General features: G+C 41.2%; 1 protein-coding gene across 1 annotated transcript in view; it reads left to right on the top strand.

Moving 5' to 3' along the window:
* Positions 1-18,032, top strand: part of NTN1 (netrin 1) — a 227,736-nt gene that overhangs the window by 191,262 nt on the left and 18,442 nt on the right. The window contains exon 5 of the mRNA XM_049766281.1: positions 16,035-16,109. Within this exon, the coding sequence (XP_049622238.1) occupies positions 16,035-16,109 (75 nt within the window). The remainder of the gene's footprint in view (positions 1-16,034; positions 16,110-18,032) is intronic.

Genomic DNA, 18,032 nt, shown 5'->3' with positions numbered 1-18,032 from the left:
TACATCTGGTATTTCGTATCACTTTTTACCTCTCTTTTGACTTCTGTTTTCCATGTTTCTTCTTCCCGCCAATGGATCTGTCTTTAAAAATGAGTGCACTCTTTTCTATATATTTTAAGTTTTGGGACCGCACTCGGGAGGTGTTCCTAACATGGCACTGAAGGGTCACTCTAGTCTAGGCAGTACTCTGGGGACAATGTAATGCCAGTGATTAAACCCAGGACTCTGGCATGTAAAGCATGTGCTCAGACCTTCAAAACATCTGTTCATCACTTCCAATCTTTTAACTGTATAAATCCTAACCATTGCATTCTAGCTGTGATCTAGCAATGATCTTTTAAACCATATTTGAAAATGAAAAATAACGTTCAAAGATGTAATACAGTGGGCAAGATGCTGGCGTTGCATGCAGCTGACCTGGGTTTCAAGTTCCACCAGGAGTAATACCTAAGTGCAGAACCTGAAGTATAAAGCCTGAGCATTGCCAGGTCTTCCCACCCCAATGAAAATAAAAACTGTGAATAAAGAATTAAAGGGAAAAAATGAAAGGAATCCCCCAGTGATGGGAGCTTAGCTTCTTGGATTATCTCCTTCATGGTACCCCCAAAGAATTGAGATCAATAAGTACAATTTTCTAGTCATGAAAGGTTTCTAGAACCACAAAGTTATGGACACAAAGCGCTGATGTCCATAAAGTAAAGATGAGATAGGACAAATTTTCTTAATTCTCATAACAAAGAATTAAGAAGTAAGGTTGAAAAGATCAGCATAATGGGGTATCTGAAAACCATGTTCTTGAAGTTTGAATGAAACAGGAGTGAGGTTTGAAGTGAGGTTGGGGTTATTACCTCTAAAAGTATTTTTTAATAAAATATTTATTTAAGCACCATTATTACGAACATGTTTGTAGTTGGGTTTCAGTTATAAACAGAATACCCCTCTTCACCAGGGCAACTTCCCACCACCAATGCCCCATTCCTACCCTGCCCCTGACTGTATCACAACAGGCATTCTACTTCTTTCTTTCTTCAACATTGTCATGTTAGTTATTTGTGTAGTTATTTCTCTAACAGAGTCCACCACATTTTGTGGTGAGTTTCAAATTGTGAGCCAGTCCTTCCAGCCCTTAACTCTATTGTCTCTAGCCTTATTACAGTAATGTCTTTAATTTTTCTTAAAATCCATAGATGCATGAGACTGTTCTGTATCTATCTCTCTCTCTGACTTATTTTACTCAACATAATAGATTCCATGTACATCCACATATAGGAAAATGTCATGACTTCACCTCTCTTGACGGCTGCATAATATTCCATTGTGTATATGTAACACAGTTTCTTTAGCCATTCATGTGTTGAGGGGGCATATTGATTGTTTCCAGAGTCTAGCTATTGTAAATAGTGCTGTAATGAATATCGGTGTGAGGAAGGGATTTTTGTATTGTATTTTTATGTTCCTAGGGTATATTCCTAGGAGTGGTATAGCTGGATCGTATGGGAGATCAATTTCCAGTTTTTGGAGGGATCTCCATTATGTGTCTGAAAGTCTTGAGTAAACTTGTGGTAGACTTGTACTAAACTGTTCTAAATGGTGGAACTAGGGTCATTTCAGAGGAGTTATAGAAAGATGAGACTCAACAGCCTGAGCTCCCTCAACCCCAGTTAGACATAGGATGGTGATGGGAACAAGCCAGTTCTAGAAACCCTTTCACTTCTGAGAAGGTTCTCTGGCCTGAGTTTAGTCTTTCAATCAATGGCTGATTCCGGAACAAATCAGGATTGACAAGAAAATATCTCCTTTCCAAATGAACAAAACATATTGTGTCCTTCTCCCCTATAGTGTGAGTTAAATATGTGACAGTCACTGGCCAAGAGAGTGGTTGGAAAATTGGGGGCCAATTGGGGGCCTGTGGCTTTCCCCGCCCTTGAACTGTTTTCAGCTGACTCCTCTGACATTGGAAATCAAATTGGTTGTCATCAGATCATCAAACTGATTTTCATTAGATCTTTCAAAACTGGATCCCTGCTTTCCCTTCTTTTTTCTTTCTCTTTTTTTTTCTGACCTGTATTCTCATTTTCCATAAAAAATTAGAAACTAATTTGCCATTTTTAAAGGGAACCACTTCAAAAAGAAGTATATATAGAACACCAGCCTTTTGATTGTGGTCTACCTCTGTCTGCTCTGCATTTCCTAAGTGCTTAGCTAGCGAGAGGAGGGGCATTGTGGATCTTTTAGAAGGGATATGATGGTACAAGATATGCAGTTACATAGAGATTCTGCCTGAGACAGATGATCCTGAGGGAGGAGGATGAGATGATGGAGATGAAGGGTCATTGCCTGTTGGCCATGAGGTTACCTTAACTTTGAGGGCAAAAACTCCTGTGAGGAGCCCTGATCTGAAGGAAAAGTCAGCTAGTGAAAGGAAATTCTCCCTTCTGGTGAGTTAATGTGGGAGCACTGACCACTCTCCTGTGGAATATCAAAAAATGACTCTCTGAACAATATTTACCTAACAATACTTGTCATCCAGATAGAGTGGCAGACAGCTCAAATGGAAAACATTTCCCAGATATAGACTCATCACCATTTCAGATGTTCACATTAGCAGTGACTAAATTCCATTTTAGACACTTGGACGGGGCACAGCTGCCCTCTGAGGTTGAGGCAGGTTTTTCAGGCAGGGACAGAATGACCTCCAAGGCCATGTAGCTGGTGGCAGAGCAGAGTTTGTCACTCTGTCCCCCAGCTAAAATTTCAGTGGTTGGTACAGACGTAGAGCAAGTGACCAAGGGTCAAGAGAAAATTCTGGATATCCCGTAACTGCTTCAGCCTGCCAGGGTCTCACGCCTCCAATTGGGATTTTTTTCTACGGTCCCACAGGCTGTGGGCAAGAGACTTAATCTAATTACATGCTTTATTTGAGCCAATTTGTTTTCCAATCCATCTTGTTCAGCGAGAAGAAAGAGCGTGCTGGAGACTCAGAGTCCCTCTTGTTCAATGTGGGGAAGAGGAACTGTTTCTCCCTCCTCATGGGACCACGGCTGCTCTCAACCTTTCTGGTTGTGGTCACTTTACTTCCCCCACCTCACCTCAACCCGACCCACAGGTCTGGGGTTGAACAACATCTTTTATCATTAAGAAAGTCTTGCCTAGGTTTGAAGGATAGGATAGGCCCAAAGCACTCCCCCCCCCAATAGCCCAGCCTAGCTCAGGGGACCCCCTGCACCAGGCAAAGTGAAACAGGATGAACTTCCAAAGCAGGTAACCCCGGGTGGGTGTTTCTGGGTTCCCAGAGGTCACCCTGGCAGAGAGCCTTCTTGGCTCCTTTGGGAAGTGCTGCCCTCAGAATCCAAGTCCGCTGGTTTAAATCTGCAAATATATTTTTATTATAAGGCAGTGGATTTAGAACTGTGTTATTAAAGTCCAAACAAAACACTGAAGTCCTTCAAAACTCCCCAGAGAGGAAAGATTTATTGTCTACTGCGCTCGGCACTCTGCAAGCCAGGAACTCTGCTAGCCAAGCTTCAGCTTTTGTGTGCCTCTACAACGTTTTCCAGAATTGTTTTTGTTCCACCTTTCATAATCTTTTTCAGGGCCTTTTCTGTCATGCTGTTTACACAGACTGGCTCCCTTTTGCGGGTTTTTCTTTTCTTTTTTTTCCTACCAGACTCGGTGTCTTCAGCCTAGGGAAACCGGGGAGTGCAGAATTGATTTGATTAGGCCACTGGTCATTTTGCTGGCCACATGGTAGTAGCAGCTCAGCCCCTTTTATTCAACTCACTCAACAAATATTTATTGAAGACTTGGGTGTGGGCCAGGGAGGGAGTTGGGATCAAGGCAGCAACCCCATGTCTAGGAGAAGGCTGGACAATAAACAAACCAAGTTGGAAAATGTGTGACTACGTGGTAACAAGTGCTGGAATGAAACAGCACTGAAGATCTGTTTTATTTTCAAAACAACTAAAATTCATTTTTTTGGAGGGGACATGAGTGTACACCCAAAATGCTCAGGGGCTAGTTTTGACAGTGCTCAGAGGACCAATAAACTAGGGTTCTCCATATGCAAAGCCAAGTTCCTTAACCTTTCTACTACTTCTCTGATCCCAATCAATTCATTGTTGAGTAAAACTTTGAAAGCATGTTTTAACTGGGTATGCTGAGAATACAGTGAAGTTAGTTTTCTCATAAGGGCTCCAAAGATTATACTTATACTAAAAATATAAGTATTTTTATATGTATAGAAAAATAAGTATATACTAAAAACATACCTCTAAAATAATATACTAAAATATATTAATTTTATACTTAAACTATAAAGTATAAGTATTATATTATATTAAAAATAATGTTAGGTGACTTTTTTGGTGCTTATCATGACAGGTGTTACATTCCTGGATATTCAAGGAATTCTATACTCTTTTCCTCTTTTTATCAAGCAAGGAGTGTATAGTTCACTTGCAGTGACTTGCCTTGTAGACAGACAGCCTGAAAGTTGGACTACCAACATTCTGAGTTTTTTGACAGTTTCCCTGTTAAATGTGCCCCAGCATCTTGGCCACCCTGAAATTTATTGCTATTCTGAGATAAACCATTGCTACTAATGCAATGAATTTAATCCTGGAAGGCAGGTAGAAGTGACATATTCCCCACCCCCACCCCCCAAAGTGGTTGCTCAGACCTCCAAGATGCCAGTTACACTTCCCAGCACGTCTCTAGCTTTCTGATTTCTAATGTCTCTCTCTAGCCTTCTCTAGTCAAATCTTACCCTAGTGGTTGTCATTGAGGTTAACAGGTTTGAAAGATGCCTGAAGTCAGGACTAGAGCAATAATACAGCAGGTAGGGTGCTTGCCTTGCATGTAGATACCCAATATCTTATATGATCTCCTGAGCCTGCCATAAGTATTCCCTGAACTTTACCAGGCCTCAAACAAAAGAAGGAAAGAAGAAGCCATCACCCTTCTGTATCAGGCTTCCTTATAAGTATTTCTTAAAAATCATTGCAAAAGGGACTAGAGAGATAGCATGGAGGTAGGTCATTTGCCTTGCATGCAGAAGGACAGTGGTTCGAATCCTGGCATCTCATGTGGTCCCCCGAGCCTTCCAGGAGCAATTTCTGAGCGTAAGGCCAGGAGTAACCCCTGAGCGCTGCTGGGGTTACTTTTTTGGGGGGATTATCTTTGGGGGTTATCAAAAAATCATTGCAAAGGAATCCAAATCTTTTATTTAAGAGAACCTTGAGTTGTGGGTTGATTTTTCTAGATTAGGCAATTTGTTCGCCTTATTTTATACTGTCATGCTCATAGTACTCTGAAGGACCCAGAGGTTATGATGTGGTTTTCAGGGGAAGGGTGGGCCCAGGGTATACCAAAGATATGCTTCCATGCTTGCTGAGTGAGTCAAGGAGAACTGAGACCTGAAAGTATTGAGCCACATCCATTCACTATCTCTTAGGAAGATAGTAGCACTTCTCAACAGAAGCCCCATAAACTAGGAAGAAACCTTGATTATTGCAGAGATCTCATTTTAGGACACCACCCCACCATTAGTCCATAAGTGAGTGGTCCTCAGACTAATTGGAGAAAAGACTGCTCTCAAAATTTTGATGTAAACATTGTATTCTGATCATGAGCAAATAGAAAATATAGCCAATAGTCCTGTCATTCATTTTCATATATTCTTCTACAATAAAATATAACTGTAAAGGTTGTCAAGTTCCTGGGAAATCCCTGTTAAGCCACATAGCCTCTTGCAGCTGGATCCTCGTTCCTTTGCTTTCTCACACCAGCTTGATGTGAGGAAATAAAAGAAAAAACAAAAAGAGAGTCACTGTTGGATACTTCACAGAACAGTTTCCTCGTCACTGGTCTGATACTTGATAGGGTCTCTTGGGCAAGGAAGTAATTCAAAGATTTAGCACTAACTTGATCCCTGCTACTTCATAGTCCTCCAGAAGCACCAGGTTGTGGGCACTGAAATAAAAAATAAGCAGCCTTATTGCCCCCTCCTCAATTTTTTATCAGTCTCCCTGCTTCCCACTTCTCAGTCTTTTGGGGGTGGATATCATTCCCATGAGTCTTATTATGCCTCCATATTGACCTGTTTCCTCCTATAAAGTACCCTACTGGTTTATTTGTTTCAGTACCTCATGGAGCTACCATATGGCAACTTTGAAAGGAAACCCTTTTGTGAATGGATGGATGATGGTAGTTCATTGAAGTGTAGTCACTGCATCAAAATTGCCTGAATTTTCTGAGTTTTCACCTGCTGTTTTACACTCCATACATATTATATGATATTGCCGGTTTGTAAGCAAATTTTTTCATACATTGGTTTGTTTCATTTATTTATTTATTTACAATATTTTTATATCATCATTCTATTCCCCTCATTGTGACATTTTAGGTAAATCTGACAATTTTAGGTATTTTTGTTGATTCACACAACTCTTTATATATTAAAAACACAGAAACTTGGCTATAAATGTTATGAACATTTTGGATTTTTTAAAATTCATTGCTTTCAAGGGTTGTAAGGCATTTCACACCCAGTTCCTCTACCCGTTGATTGTGAGGGGTTTTCTCATTTGATGACTTGTTGGCCTTTCTACCCAGAGCTCAAAGTTAAATTATAGTTTTGTATCAAGTTGGATTGATATCAGATGAATATAGCCAGCACAGGCCAAGAGAGCTTTCTGTGTCTGCTCTGATGGCCTGGGCACTGTTCCTTGGGTTAGAGAGATAAGGAGGGAAGAATTGTAAATGTCTCTCCCTAGAGCCAAGACTTGACACTTGGCTTTATGTGCAATGCTTCCTCTGTCTTCAGCAGACCCCTACATTAAAACCCATCTACAGCAGGTAACCCATAGACACCCACCAATTATACCTACTGAAAAGTGGACTCTTGACCTATAGAATTCCAAGTGGTTTTGCATGTTTTTTTTTCCCAAATCACATAGAACCCATAACCCTGTCTGTGGACAGGCCATTTCTCCCTACTTCACTATTTTATGCCCAATAGAACAGTTGAAATGGATGGAGTTGTAGGGTGCATTGGAGCCCCAAACTCCTGAGTTATATTACCTTGAGTGGTGAGACCAGGAGTTCTCCCCCTCTGTCTAATCATAGAGTCTGAAACTCAACCACTCCCTACTTAACCCATATCTCTGTGCTGGGGATGGATGATGGTGGTTGGGTGCTCCTCAGGCAGCACCCCACTGCCTGGCAGTCCAGAAGCAGAGATGGGGGTGATGCTGCTATAAGACCTATGAGTTGCAACTCCCCTCCCTGCTCCAGGGAAATGCCAGATGCAGTGCCCTTGGCTCTGAACATAGGACACTGGGCACCGCCTGCCATATGTTGGGTGAAGAGCTTCTATCTGGCAAGCAAGCCTACCCAGCAGGGTTTTTGGCACTTGGAGCACAGAAGTCAGACTGAAGGGATGAGTTACACAAGGTGGAAGGAGAGAAGGGAGGGTTTGGCCATTAGGGCTAGGCCTGCAGGGCCCTCTGGGGCTCTTGGCTGTGGCTTGAGGTTGGTCAGGGTAGCAGGTGGGAGTGGAGGGCAGGAAAAGGAGGGTCATCTGCTCTTAGGAGGAGCTGAGATGCCAGCCAGCCAGGATGGACCTGCTGAGAGCTGCAGATGGTGGCACCAGATCTCAGCAGCTTCCCTGAGCGGGGCACATCTGAATGGGAAACCAATCAAGCAATGCCTATGTATGACTCTGATGGGAGGGAAAAGGAGGGTGGGCAAAGCTGGTGCAGGGACCCCTTTACACAATCTAGTAGATACTATAACCCCAATTAAAGGTTCCCTGAGAGAAAGAAGCAGCAGGCTTCCTACAGACTCCTGACTAATTCTTTTTTCTGTGTGTCACAGGCTAGTAGGTCAGGGTTATGGGGCCTAAGACCTGTGCTAAGTGAATATGAAAAATTTTCAGGCATAAATGATTAGGACTCTGGTTGGTAAATTGTCAGCTGGCCCACAGCACCTGTGTCTAAGTTTTATGGTAGGTCAACAATGCTATTTTTCAATTGAAAAGTGCTCTGTTTTTAGGCATTTTCATGTCCTAATAGCCTTTCATCTTTTTTTCTGTTCCTACAAATCAAACAGCATGAAAATGATATGTCCTTTCATTATTTATATGGCTCCCAGTCTCAGAAACCATCTGGATCCAGAGTTGTTTTTTATTTTTTTTCTTTTAAGAATATTTATCTTTGGTGGCAGGAAATATGCTCTGGTGAAGGGATGAGTGTTGGACATTGTGTGAATGAAACTTAATCATGAACAGATTTGTAACTATGAATTTATCTCATAGTGATTCAATTAAAAATATTAAAAATAATAAAAATAATAAAAATAAAAGTGGGATCAGAGTGATAGGACAGTGGGTATGGTGTTTACTTTGTCTGTGGCCAGTCCAAGTTTGATCCCCAGCAACCCATATGGTCCCCTGAGCATGCCAGGAGTAACAGAGCCAGGAGTAACCCCTGAGCACTGCCAGATGTGGCTCAAAACTAATAAATAAATAAATAAATATTGATATGTTTAGGTTTATTATATTTTATTTACTCAACTTGCTATTTGTATTACTAAAAGGTAGAATACTTTATTCAGATATCCAAGATTTTAGCTTGAAAATCCTTTGTTTCTTTTATTATATTATATCTTGTATTTATTACATTTATTATTATATCTTGTAATCAGACATGATAGCATTTTTATCTATTTGTTGTTTTATTTTTTAAGTTTGATTTGGTACTTTGCTCAGAATTAATTATTGGGTATTTTGATAAATTTGGAGAAATATTTAGTATTCAACTTTATTTCTAATTTTTATTGATTCTGCTCTCTTCAGAATTTGTTTTGCATTTTTCCTAAATTCTAAAATTGAATAATACTCTTTATTTATTTTCATTATTTTTTGTTCGATAATTGTTATTATTTTGGTCCAAAAAGGGACCTACATAATTTATACTTCTTAGAATTAACTTAGCATTCTTTTACTTTGAAATATTTATATATTTTCTTTCTAGCAGTAAAAGCTAAAATATAAATATTTATGTTACATTTATATTATGAATATTTATAAGTATATAAAATATAAAGTAAAACTAAATATATTTTGATAAGATGTTATTCACACTAACTATTCTTTTTCATTTTAAGAACTAGGTCAACTTTTTTCTTGTACAGTTTTACAACTTTGGTTTTCTTCTTTATAAAATGTTTTTGTTAAGGCACCATTATTTGCAAAATTATTAATAGTTGAGTTTTAAGCATACAGCTTTCCAACACCAATTTCATTATCAGTATCACTTTCTCCTCACCATTATACCCACCCTAACTACATTATGGGTATATTTTTACCTTTTATGGTTGTAGTTTGGATCTCTTACATTTAGTTTTGTTCTATGGGTTAGATATTAAGATATAACATACACTGTTAATGTGTCTGAGAACCCTGCCCCTGTTACCATCCATTCGCTTCTAATTTTAAAAACATTTTAAAGCACCATGATTTACAAAGTTATTTATGGTTGAATTTTAGACATAAAATGTTTCAGCATCAATGCCATCAGTCTCAACCTCCATCCACCAATGTCCCAGGGTCTATCCCAGACCTCTATTTCAGCCAACCCTCTTATCAGGCACCTTTTTAAGTTTATTTGTCAAAGTTTGGTTTTCATTATTTTTGTATTGTTGACTATGTGGTTTGGCTATTTATTTGTTGCCACACCTACCTTCTTCAGTTTCTTTATTAGTTTTGCAACTTCTTAAAATACTGCTTTGTTTAGCTAATTTTTTCTCTTTAAAAAGTTATTTTGGTAGTTGGGTTTGTTTGTTAGTAGAAAAGTTGAATCTATTTACATTCAATTTTTGGTTTAAAATAGTTACTCTTCTATGCTCTTATCACAGTTGCTTTGGGGGGCACAGCAAGGGTTTACTTCTCATGCTACACTCAAGAGATCACTCTGGTCATGCTCAAGAGATGATATGGGATTCTGGGGCTCAAACCTGGTTTAACTGCATGCAAGGCAAGCATCCTACCCACTGTACTATCCTATCATTGTACCTGCTCCAGCTCCCCTGAAACTTCTGCTTTTGATCTTGCTACTTCTATTATTTTCTCTTGGTCTTTGGATTTTGTCATTCTGATTAGATTGGGTCTTGGAATTTTTCTATCTGGATCTATTTTCATTGGGACCTTTTGTACCTCACCTCTTGGTATCTTTTTTTCTTTTTTTACCTTTTATCCATGTTTTCTTCAACTAGTATATCTTCATCTAATTTTCCTTCCTATTTAGAGAGACTAATGAGTCTTATATTGTTCCTCTTCAACTTATTCCATAAATCTCTGGTGTGCTGTTCATTTTTTTCAGACTTCTTTTTATGTCTTCTGTTGTTTTCTAGAGGTTTCCTGCATCTCATGTTGGATGGAGCTCACTTTTTTTTTTCTCAACTGGTGTTAATTCTTCTATTATGTTTTTATATCCCCTACTGTACTCTTCATTTCTGTTTCTAATTATAGTTTTCTCAGCTTCATTCTCATACCCTCTTGTGCCTTTCTGACTACCTTTGCCATTGGTTCTTCGAACTAACAAAACATATTCAACATGGTGTTACTTAGATCATTCTCTACTAGTTTAAATAGCTGGTTGATACTGGTAGATCTTTCATGCTATTCTTTTCCCTCATTGAGTTTGGTAGGCCAACTCAACATCCTTTATGAGTTTTGCTGTGCTCTGATTTAGCTGAGGGTAAATACCTATAGTTAATCCACCTGGGAGCTTCTGAGGAATTAGGCTGGCTGTTGTTCTTTACTTTCTTTGCTTGACTTCACTTTTATTACTTCAGGCAATAAAAGTATGTACAGTGTGATATATGCTGAGCTGTCACATAGCCAGAAGACAAGCAACTGCTAGAAACAGAGGGTCTGAGATATTGTGGGGGCTGCTGAGAGTACTGGAGGTTGGGTGTGGAGGCTTCTGGGACTCAAATTTCCCTTCCAAAATGGCCCTAGGTAGGTCAGATGGAAGGCTAACTTTACCCGCAAGATTGGATAAACAACCAAAGTCTGAGCTGTGGAGGTAGGCCTCTAGGGAAAATGTAGATCAGGCATGGAAGCTTGGTATATACAATTGGTATATACAAATTTAAATTCATATTATTTGCTTTGGGGGCCACAACCAACACTTTAAGGCTTATCCTTACATCTATGTTCAGGATTCATTGGGTCTAAGGCCTTACTGCTGTATTGTCTCTCTCGTTCCCTATGTCTTTTTTAAACTTCAGTCCTTTTCTTGTACACATGTTTCCTGTCTTTGATTTTTAACTTTATTTCTTTTTGCCTCTGCTGTCGTTTTTCTGCAACCAGGTGTTACCTCTCTATTTCCTTATGGCTTTTGTTACTTTTTTCTCTCTTTGTCTCCTTTCCCAAATTCTTGTGAATTTCTACAATTTATGTTAAGTGTTTCTTACTCTGTTTTCTATGCTAACATTTCTCTTTACTGTTTCCAAAGTGGCTTTTAGTGATACCCTGGATTTTTAGGTTTTACTTTTCTGAAGATTTCATTTTCTCTCACACGTGTCCCTTTTTGTATCATGGTTTTCACCTAAGTCGAGTCTTCCCAGGTGAATTTCCTTCCTAGAGGCCAAATCTTGGTGAAATATTTAAATTTGACTATATTCTATCTATTTCTTTTAAATTACAGAGTTGGAATGAGTGTGAGAGAGACCATTTGGCCTACAGAGAATGACTATGTACTGTTTGCCTTTCTGCAAACAAAAGTTCAGATCCCTGGACTGGATTCCTGTTTAGGCTCCCAGCTGAATAGCAGTGGAATGTTTACTGCCCCATCTCTAATTGTTGATTCTTGCCAGTCTGTTCCCCTAATTCACTTTATTTCATCCCTACTGCTGGGTTTTCTTATTCTCTACCTTATTGATATAGAAAAAAAATAATAGCAGTTCAAATACTCACTGGCAACATTGTTCTTTTCATGTTCTACCTTTCTAGAAGCTTCCCTTCCTGTCAAATGGGCCTTACCCACTACCTGCCCATTTTTTTCCTGCTTTTTGCCTCTCATCTCCCTCCTTTTCAGGACCTTTCTGTTCATTAGACAGAGTTATGTCCTGAGGTAAAACCTGGACAGGTTTTACTTGTTCCACCGCCATCTGCCTTTCGTTAATAGAGATTGCTCCCAGATTCCAACATTGGGTCATCTATCAGTTTAGTTTTTGGCATGAGTGTGAGTCTTTTTTTTTTCTTCTTCACTTTTTCCATTGTCTGTATAGCTCTTTTTGAACAAAACAAGCAGAGGCTACTTGGGTGATTGCCAAGGAGTTGCCATATTGAAGGAGTCAGGGCTTCATTTTAAGCGTGTAGTTTGTTCATCTTGAAGCATTTTCTGTTGCCTTGTGTATTTGATAAAGGAAAAAAAAATACAGGGGTAATTTCTTCTTATAAGTATCCAGAGACCACTTGTCTGGTGACTTCAGTTTTCTGGAATACAACCAAAACAAAGCAGCCAGAAAACTGCCTCAGTGTCCATGTACCGAAGTTTATTCACTTTACCCAAAGGAGGACATTTTGTCTCTTCCTCCCAACCTATAGACCCAGGTTTTACACACAATTCTAACAGGCGTGGGCCTTTGGGTTTTCCTAGATCTTAGCTCAATTATAATTGGCATATCTAAAGGGAATAAGGGACATTGTATACCAGAACACTGACCTGTCTGATGGAAAGTAGAGGTGCAGGATTCCCAGTCAAAAACATGAATGTCACCACCAGTGCTCACTGTTGCATGCACTTGGTACAGATCTGCACAAATACTAGTGTGAGGCAACAACTGCTGACTAAGTCTTCTGCTTCCCCAGAGGGACTCTGCCCATCCTTCCAGTACCCAACCCAATCAGAGTGATGTTGACCTTTAGAATCACCAGGGAAGCTTTCCAAAACTGGCCAGATCGACTGCTCCTATAAATAAGGAAAAGAACCCAGAGCCTCAGACCTCACATTCGTAGCACCACTTCTAGGCTTCCTCTCTTCCCTAGGTGTAGGAATTACTTATCGAAGGCATCTGGAAACTTTTCTAAGAGAATTATAGGGACTGCTTCAAAAGAGATGACACTATAGGATAGTCTTAACACAAGGGAGATGAGATGTGGGTTTTGTTTGTTTGTTTGTTTGTTTTGCTAACCAAAATACAAGTGGTGGTGCAGGCCCACTTTTATAAATATACTGGCTTACATTAAAAAAAATGATTTTGTGAGTCTAAGTGGGGGGAAACAGAGGGAAGATGGAATCCCAAGTTGTTCTTATAAGATCCTGATGATGCCAGTTTGGTTCCAACTAACTTCCCTAGTAGAGAAAATTAGGAGGAATTCAGCCAGCTTTCCTGGAACTATGGGGCCTGCAGTACAACCGAGACTCAGTCACAGTAGTGTGCATCTGGGCACATCACCTGCCCCTGATTTGGCAAAGTTCTGGAGCATCTGTTCCCAGTGGCAAAAAAAAGAGGTGCCACCGTGGGGAGCCTGCACACTTGATCTGTGCGTTTGGACTGCCATCACCTTTGTATCTCCACCGCTTAAGTTTGGTCAGAGGAGAATAGAGTATCTATGGATGACTCTTACCTACATGACAGGAAAGTCCCTATCCCAGTAATCTGGCCATCCATCAAGAGGGTCAGTAAGGTGGCCTCTAGAGCTATAAGGCAGCTTAAGGAAGTAAAGCCTTATAAACTGGAATCCCCTAGGCAGCCCATAGCTCCTGGGACAATAGGGAATGAAACTTGAGATTCAATTCACCCTGGTACCACAAAGGAAGCAGACACCTTCAGGTCAGAGGCTCATTCTGGGGTGATGACCTTTGAATAGTCTCTCAGAGCTGAACTGTCAGCTGTGGGACAAGTTGTTATGAGAAGCCTCGCTTTGCTTTCTATCCTGGCTTTGTCTTGCTGTTTCCATACAAATCACTTCTTTTACCTTGATCTTGCTTTTCCTCTCTGCAGCATGAGAGACTGGATCTTGTGTGTACTTGGATAGGTTTCTGTATATGTGCTTTCATGTGCCCTTGCATGCATAAGATGTTTCCCCTCACCTTTCTGCTCTCTCTCATTCTGTTTCTTTCTCTCTCTCTCTCTCTCTCTCTCTCTCTCTCTCTCTCTCTCTCTCTCACACACACACACACACACACACACACACACACACACCTATCAGTCTATGCCAGTGCTTCTCAATTATTTTTTATCATGCCCCCCTAGGAAGAAGAAAACATTTTTGTGCCCCCCCTGTGCGACTGTAAATAGTATCTTTATTTAAAAAAATTTTAACGGGAAAAACAAAAATATATAAAAATAATTTGAGCTGATTTTTTTTTTTTTTTTTTTTTGGTTTTTGGGTCACACCTGGCAGTGCTCAGGGGTTATTCCTGGCTCCAGGCTCAGAAATTGCTCCTGGCAGGCACAGGGGACCATATGGGGCGCCGGGATTTGAACCGATGACCTCCTGCATGAAAGGCAAACGCCTTACCTCCATGCTATCTCTCCGGCCCCTGAGCTGATTTTTTTAATCAAAGGTGATGTCTGGATTCATGGCTACAATGAGCATATCTTGCAATGTATAGCTTTTTGAAGCGGGGTTGGAGGCAGGACACAGCAACTCTCAGCTCCAGAGACATACAGAGACATAAACATGGGAATTAGCTTGTTATGACAGTGTGTGCCGAGGTCAAATGTGCCCCCCTCTATAAAGCTTCGCGCCCCCGCTGGGGGGGTGCGTCCCACTCTTTGAGAACCACTAGTTTATGCTAACACTACTCACAGAACAATCTGGAATTTAACACTGAAAGGAAACCTGTGGGTGCTCACCACCAGGAGGATATGGCACCAGAGGGCAGTTGGGTACAGCATGTCGGGCCCTAAAATAGGCTAACAATTAGATAGACTTGGGTAAGAGTCTTGGTTTTCTTAACTGCAAAACAAGAGTACATCCATCATTTACCTTGATGTGAGAACTCACACACACACACACACACACACACACACACACACACACACACACACACACAATGGTTGTGAAAGCTGGATGGGATCCAACTTAACAAGTGGTCATGAAGGGCAGTCGAGAGTGGTTTGTCAAGGCTCTGGGGTGGGCCTGTCATCCTGCTGAGAATCTCACATGGGATTCCAAACAGAATTGTAGCTCTGTGTCCAAAGATTAGAAAGTGCTGCTAGCAGATTGGGCATTTGTATTTGGTGGATTAATACAGAAAAATCAGGCCCCGTGATAAACAGGCCGCAGACTTAATTTGCACATCCGTAACTGCTTGTGAGCAGGCTGTGGAAAGCCCTTTCTTGATACCCACATTGTGGGGTATCCCACTCTGTGGCTACCCCACGCTGTGGCTACCCCACAGTGATGTCTAGTGGCTACAGGCACCGCATCCGGCCTGGCCTCTCAGCAGTAGGACCCATTAGAACTGAACTCTTCTTTGAGGGGCATTTTATTTGCACACTCCAGTAGAGTGGACACCAAAGGGGCTTCATGGACTGCTAATTTCCTCTGTGACCTCTTTTGTTGGGGTCTGACCCCAGCCAGAGGCTCCATGCCATGAAAGCCAGTGCCTAACAGAAAATCAGCATAAGGGTGACAATGAAGCCTCTATCAGCTTTAATCAGGCTCCAGTTGGGTCTTAAGAACGGGGGGGATTTGTGTGGTGTTCCGAAGCCTTGGGTGGCATAATACGGGAGGGGAGCCGCCGAAGTCCCACACACAGGCCAAGGGGGCTGCAGGCAGCGGCTCAAGGAACTGTCAGGCCAGGGGATGAGGGGGGGTGTCGGGCATGGGCCCTTTGTCCCAAGAGCCTCTTTGGAAGGCCCAGCCTACCCTGGCTGCTGGCTTGCTTGGCCCGTGACTGTCACAAGACTCTGAGCATCAAGGGAGGGGGCCTTCTTGCAGCTCCCTCCAGTCTATTTATTCTATTCATCGCCAGCCTAACTGGGTTTTGTCTGTGCTTTCCCCTCCCCTGCAGACTGTGATTCTTACTGCAAAGCCTCGAAAGGGAAGCTGAAGATTAACATGAAAAAGTACTGCAAGAAGGACTACGGTGAGTGAGAGTCCCCTATTTTCTGGGGAAGGGCACCGTGTGGCTAGCAGGAAGCTGAAATTGGGTGCAGGCATCCTGGGGTGTTATGAAGTCCCTGTGCATAGGAATCCCCTGCAGTGAGAGAACAGTGGGCTGGCTATCCCCCTTGTCCTTCAGGAGGTTAGGACATTCCACTGGCTTTTGGCCTTTATGCTGTATTTGAGGGGCTAAGTAGCCACAAACCACTCACAGTCCCTCTCTGATCTTTGTGTTGCGTCAGCACTCAATGGAATGAAGTCAAGTCCAATCTCTGTGACTCAAAGAGAGATTCTCCAGATATCAGAAAAGAGGACTGGGAGGTTTATGACATGTTTGAAATTCAGGTTCTTGAAGCCTCCTTTACTTTACCTACTATTACCCCCACAGACAAGGCTGGGGAATATGTATAAGAAATAACTCACTGGTCATTCTGGTGTCCCCAAAGTTTGTAAATGGCTGAAGCAAAATCTCTGAGGGCATTTACCCAAGATCTGTGGTATGTGGTATGGCGATATGGGGAACTATCTATACAGATCTCTCACTCCCCTTTGCTGACCAGCAATCCTCAAACTTTTTAAACAGGGGGCCAGTTCACTGTCCCTCAGTCAGTTGGAGGTCAGACTATAGTAAAAACAAAGATTATGAACAAAGTCCTGTGCACACTGCATATATCTTATTTTGAAGTAGAAACAAAATGGGAACAAATACAATATGTGGCCCGTGGGCCATAGTTTGAGGACCACCGGTAAACAGTGTCCCAGGCTCCTCCTCTCTCAGGTTTCTCTCTCCTGTCTTATCTAAGCACTGTCCTAGAATCTTCCATGCCAGTATTGGCTTTGGTCCTGTAAGCATTCATGCTGACTCAAGATACTATGTGATGCAGAACAGAAGCCTGCCTGAGGTATTGCAGATATGTGAAGTTAAGGGGTCACTTCAGAGCAGGAGAGCAAATAGGGATTCTCAAAGATTGTTTCAACTGTCTGCTGACAAAAATATGGAAAACCTGAGTCACTGGGCCAAGAGATAGCCACAGCCCTGATCCAGAGGCTCAGAATCCAGGCACAGTTCTATCCTCTTCAAGAATTCCCCACAGCAAGTCCCATCCAAATTGGGTAGCCTCCCCTTTCTTTCCATTTTACCAAGTATATGAGAGCATGCTTTTCTTGTAGAACCTAAGTGAGCCCAGTCATTTCTCTGTTTCTGTTTCCTTGTTTATATGTTGGAGGTGACATACTTACTAGGGTAGATGAAAGCACCAAGCACAGGTCTAGGCACTCAAAAAAACAAACAAACAAACAAAAAACTCTGAGGTATCTAAAGACAGCTGTGTGAAGAGGGAGGAGAAACCAGATGGATGAAGTGGGATAAGAAAGAAGAGACCTTATTTTTTTTTTAATTTTTATTTTTTTATTTAAACACCTTGATTACATACATGATTGTTTTTGGGTTTCAGTCATGTAAAGAACACCACCCATCACCAGTGCAACATTCCCATCACCAATGTCCAAGTCTCCCTCCTACCCACCCAACCCCCGCCTGTACTCTAAACAGGCTCTCCATTTCCCTCATACATTCTCATTATAAGGAAAATTCAAAATGTAGTTATTTCTCTAACTAAACTCATCACTCTTTGTAGTGAGCTTCCTATGGTGAGCTGGAACATCCAGCTCTTTTCACTTTTGTGTCTGGAAATTATTATTGCAAGAATGTCTTTCATTTCTCTTAAAACCCATAGATGAGTGAGACCATTCTGCGTTTTTGTCTCTCTCTCTGACTTATTTCACTCAGCATAATAGATTCCGTATACATCCATGTATAGGAAAATTTCATGACTTCATCTCTCCTGACAGCTGCATAATATTCCATTGTGTATATGTACCACAGTTTCTTTAGCCATTCATCTGT

Source organism: Suncus etruscus, chromosome 20, assembly GCF_024139225.1.
Source record: "Suncus etruscus isolate mSunEtr1 chromosome 20, mSunEtr1.pri.cur, whole genome shotgun sequence".
Taxonomy (NCBI): Eukaryota; Metazoa; Chordata; class Mammalia; order Eulipotyphla; family Soricidae; genus Suncus; species Suncus etruscus.
Note: the sequence above shows the minus strand (reverse complement) of the source record. Positions and strands in the feature narration are given on the sequence as shown.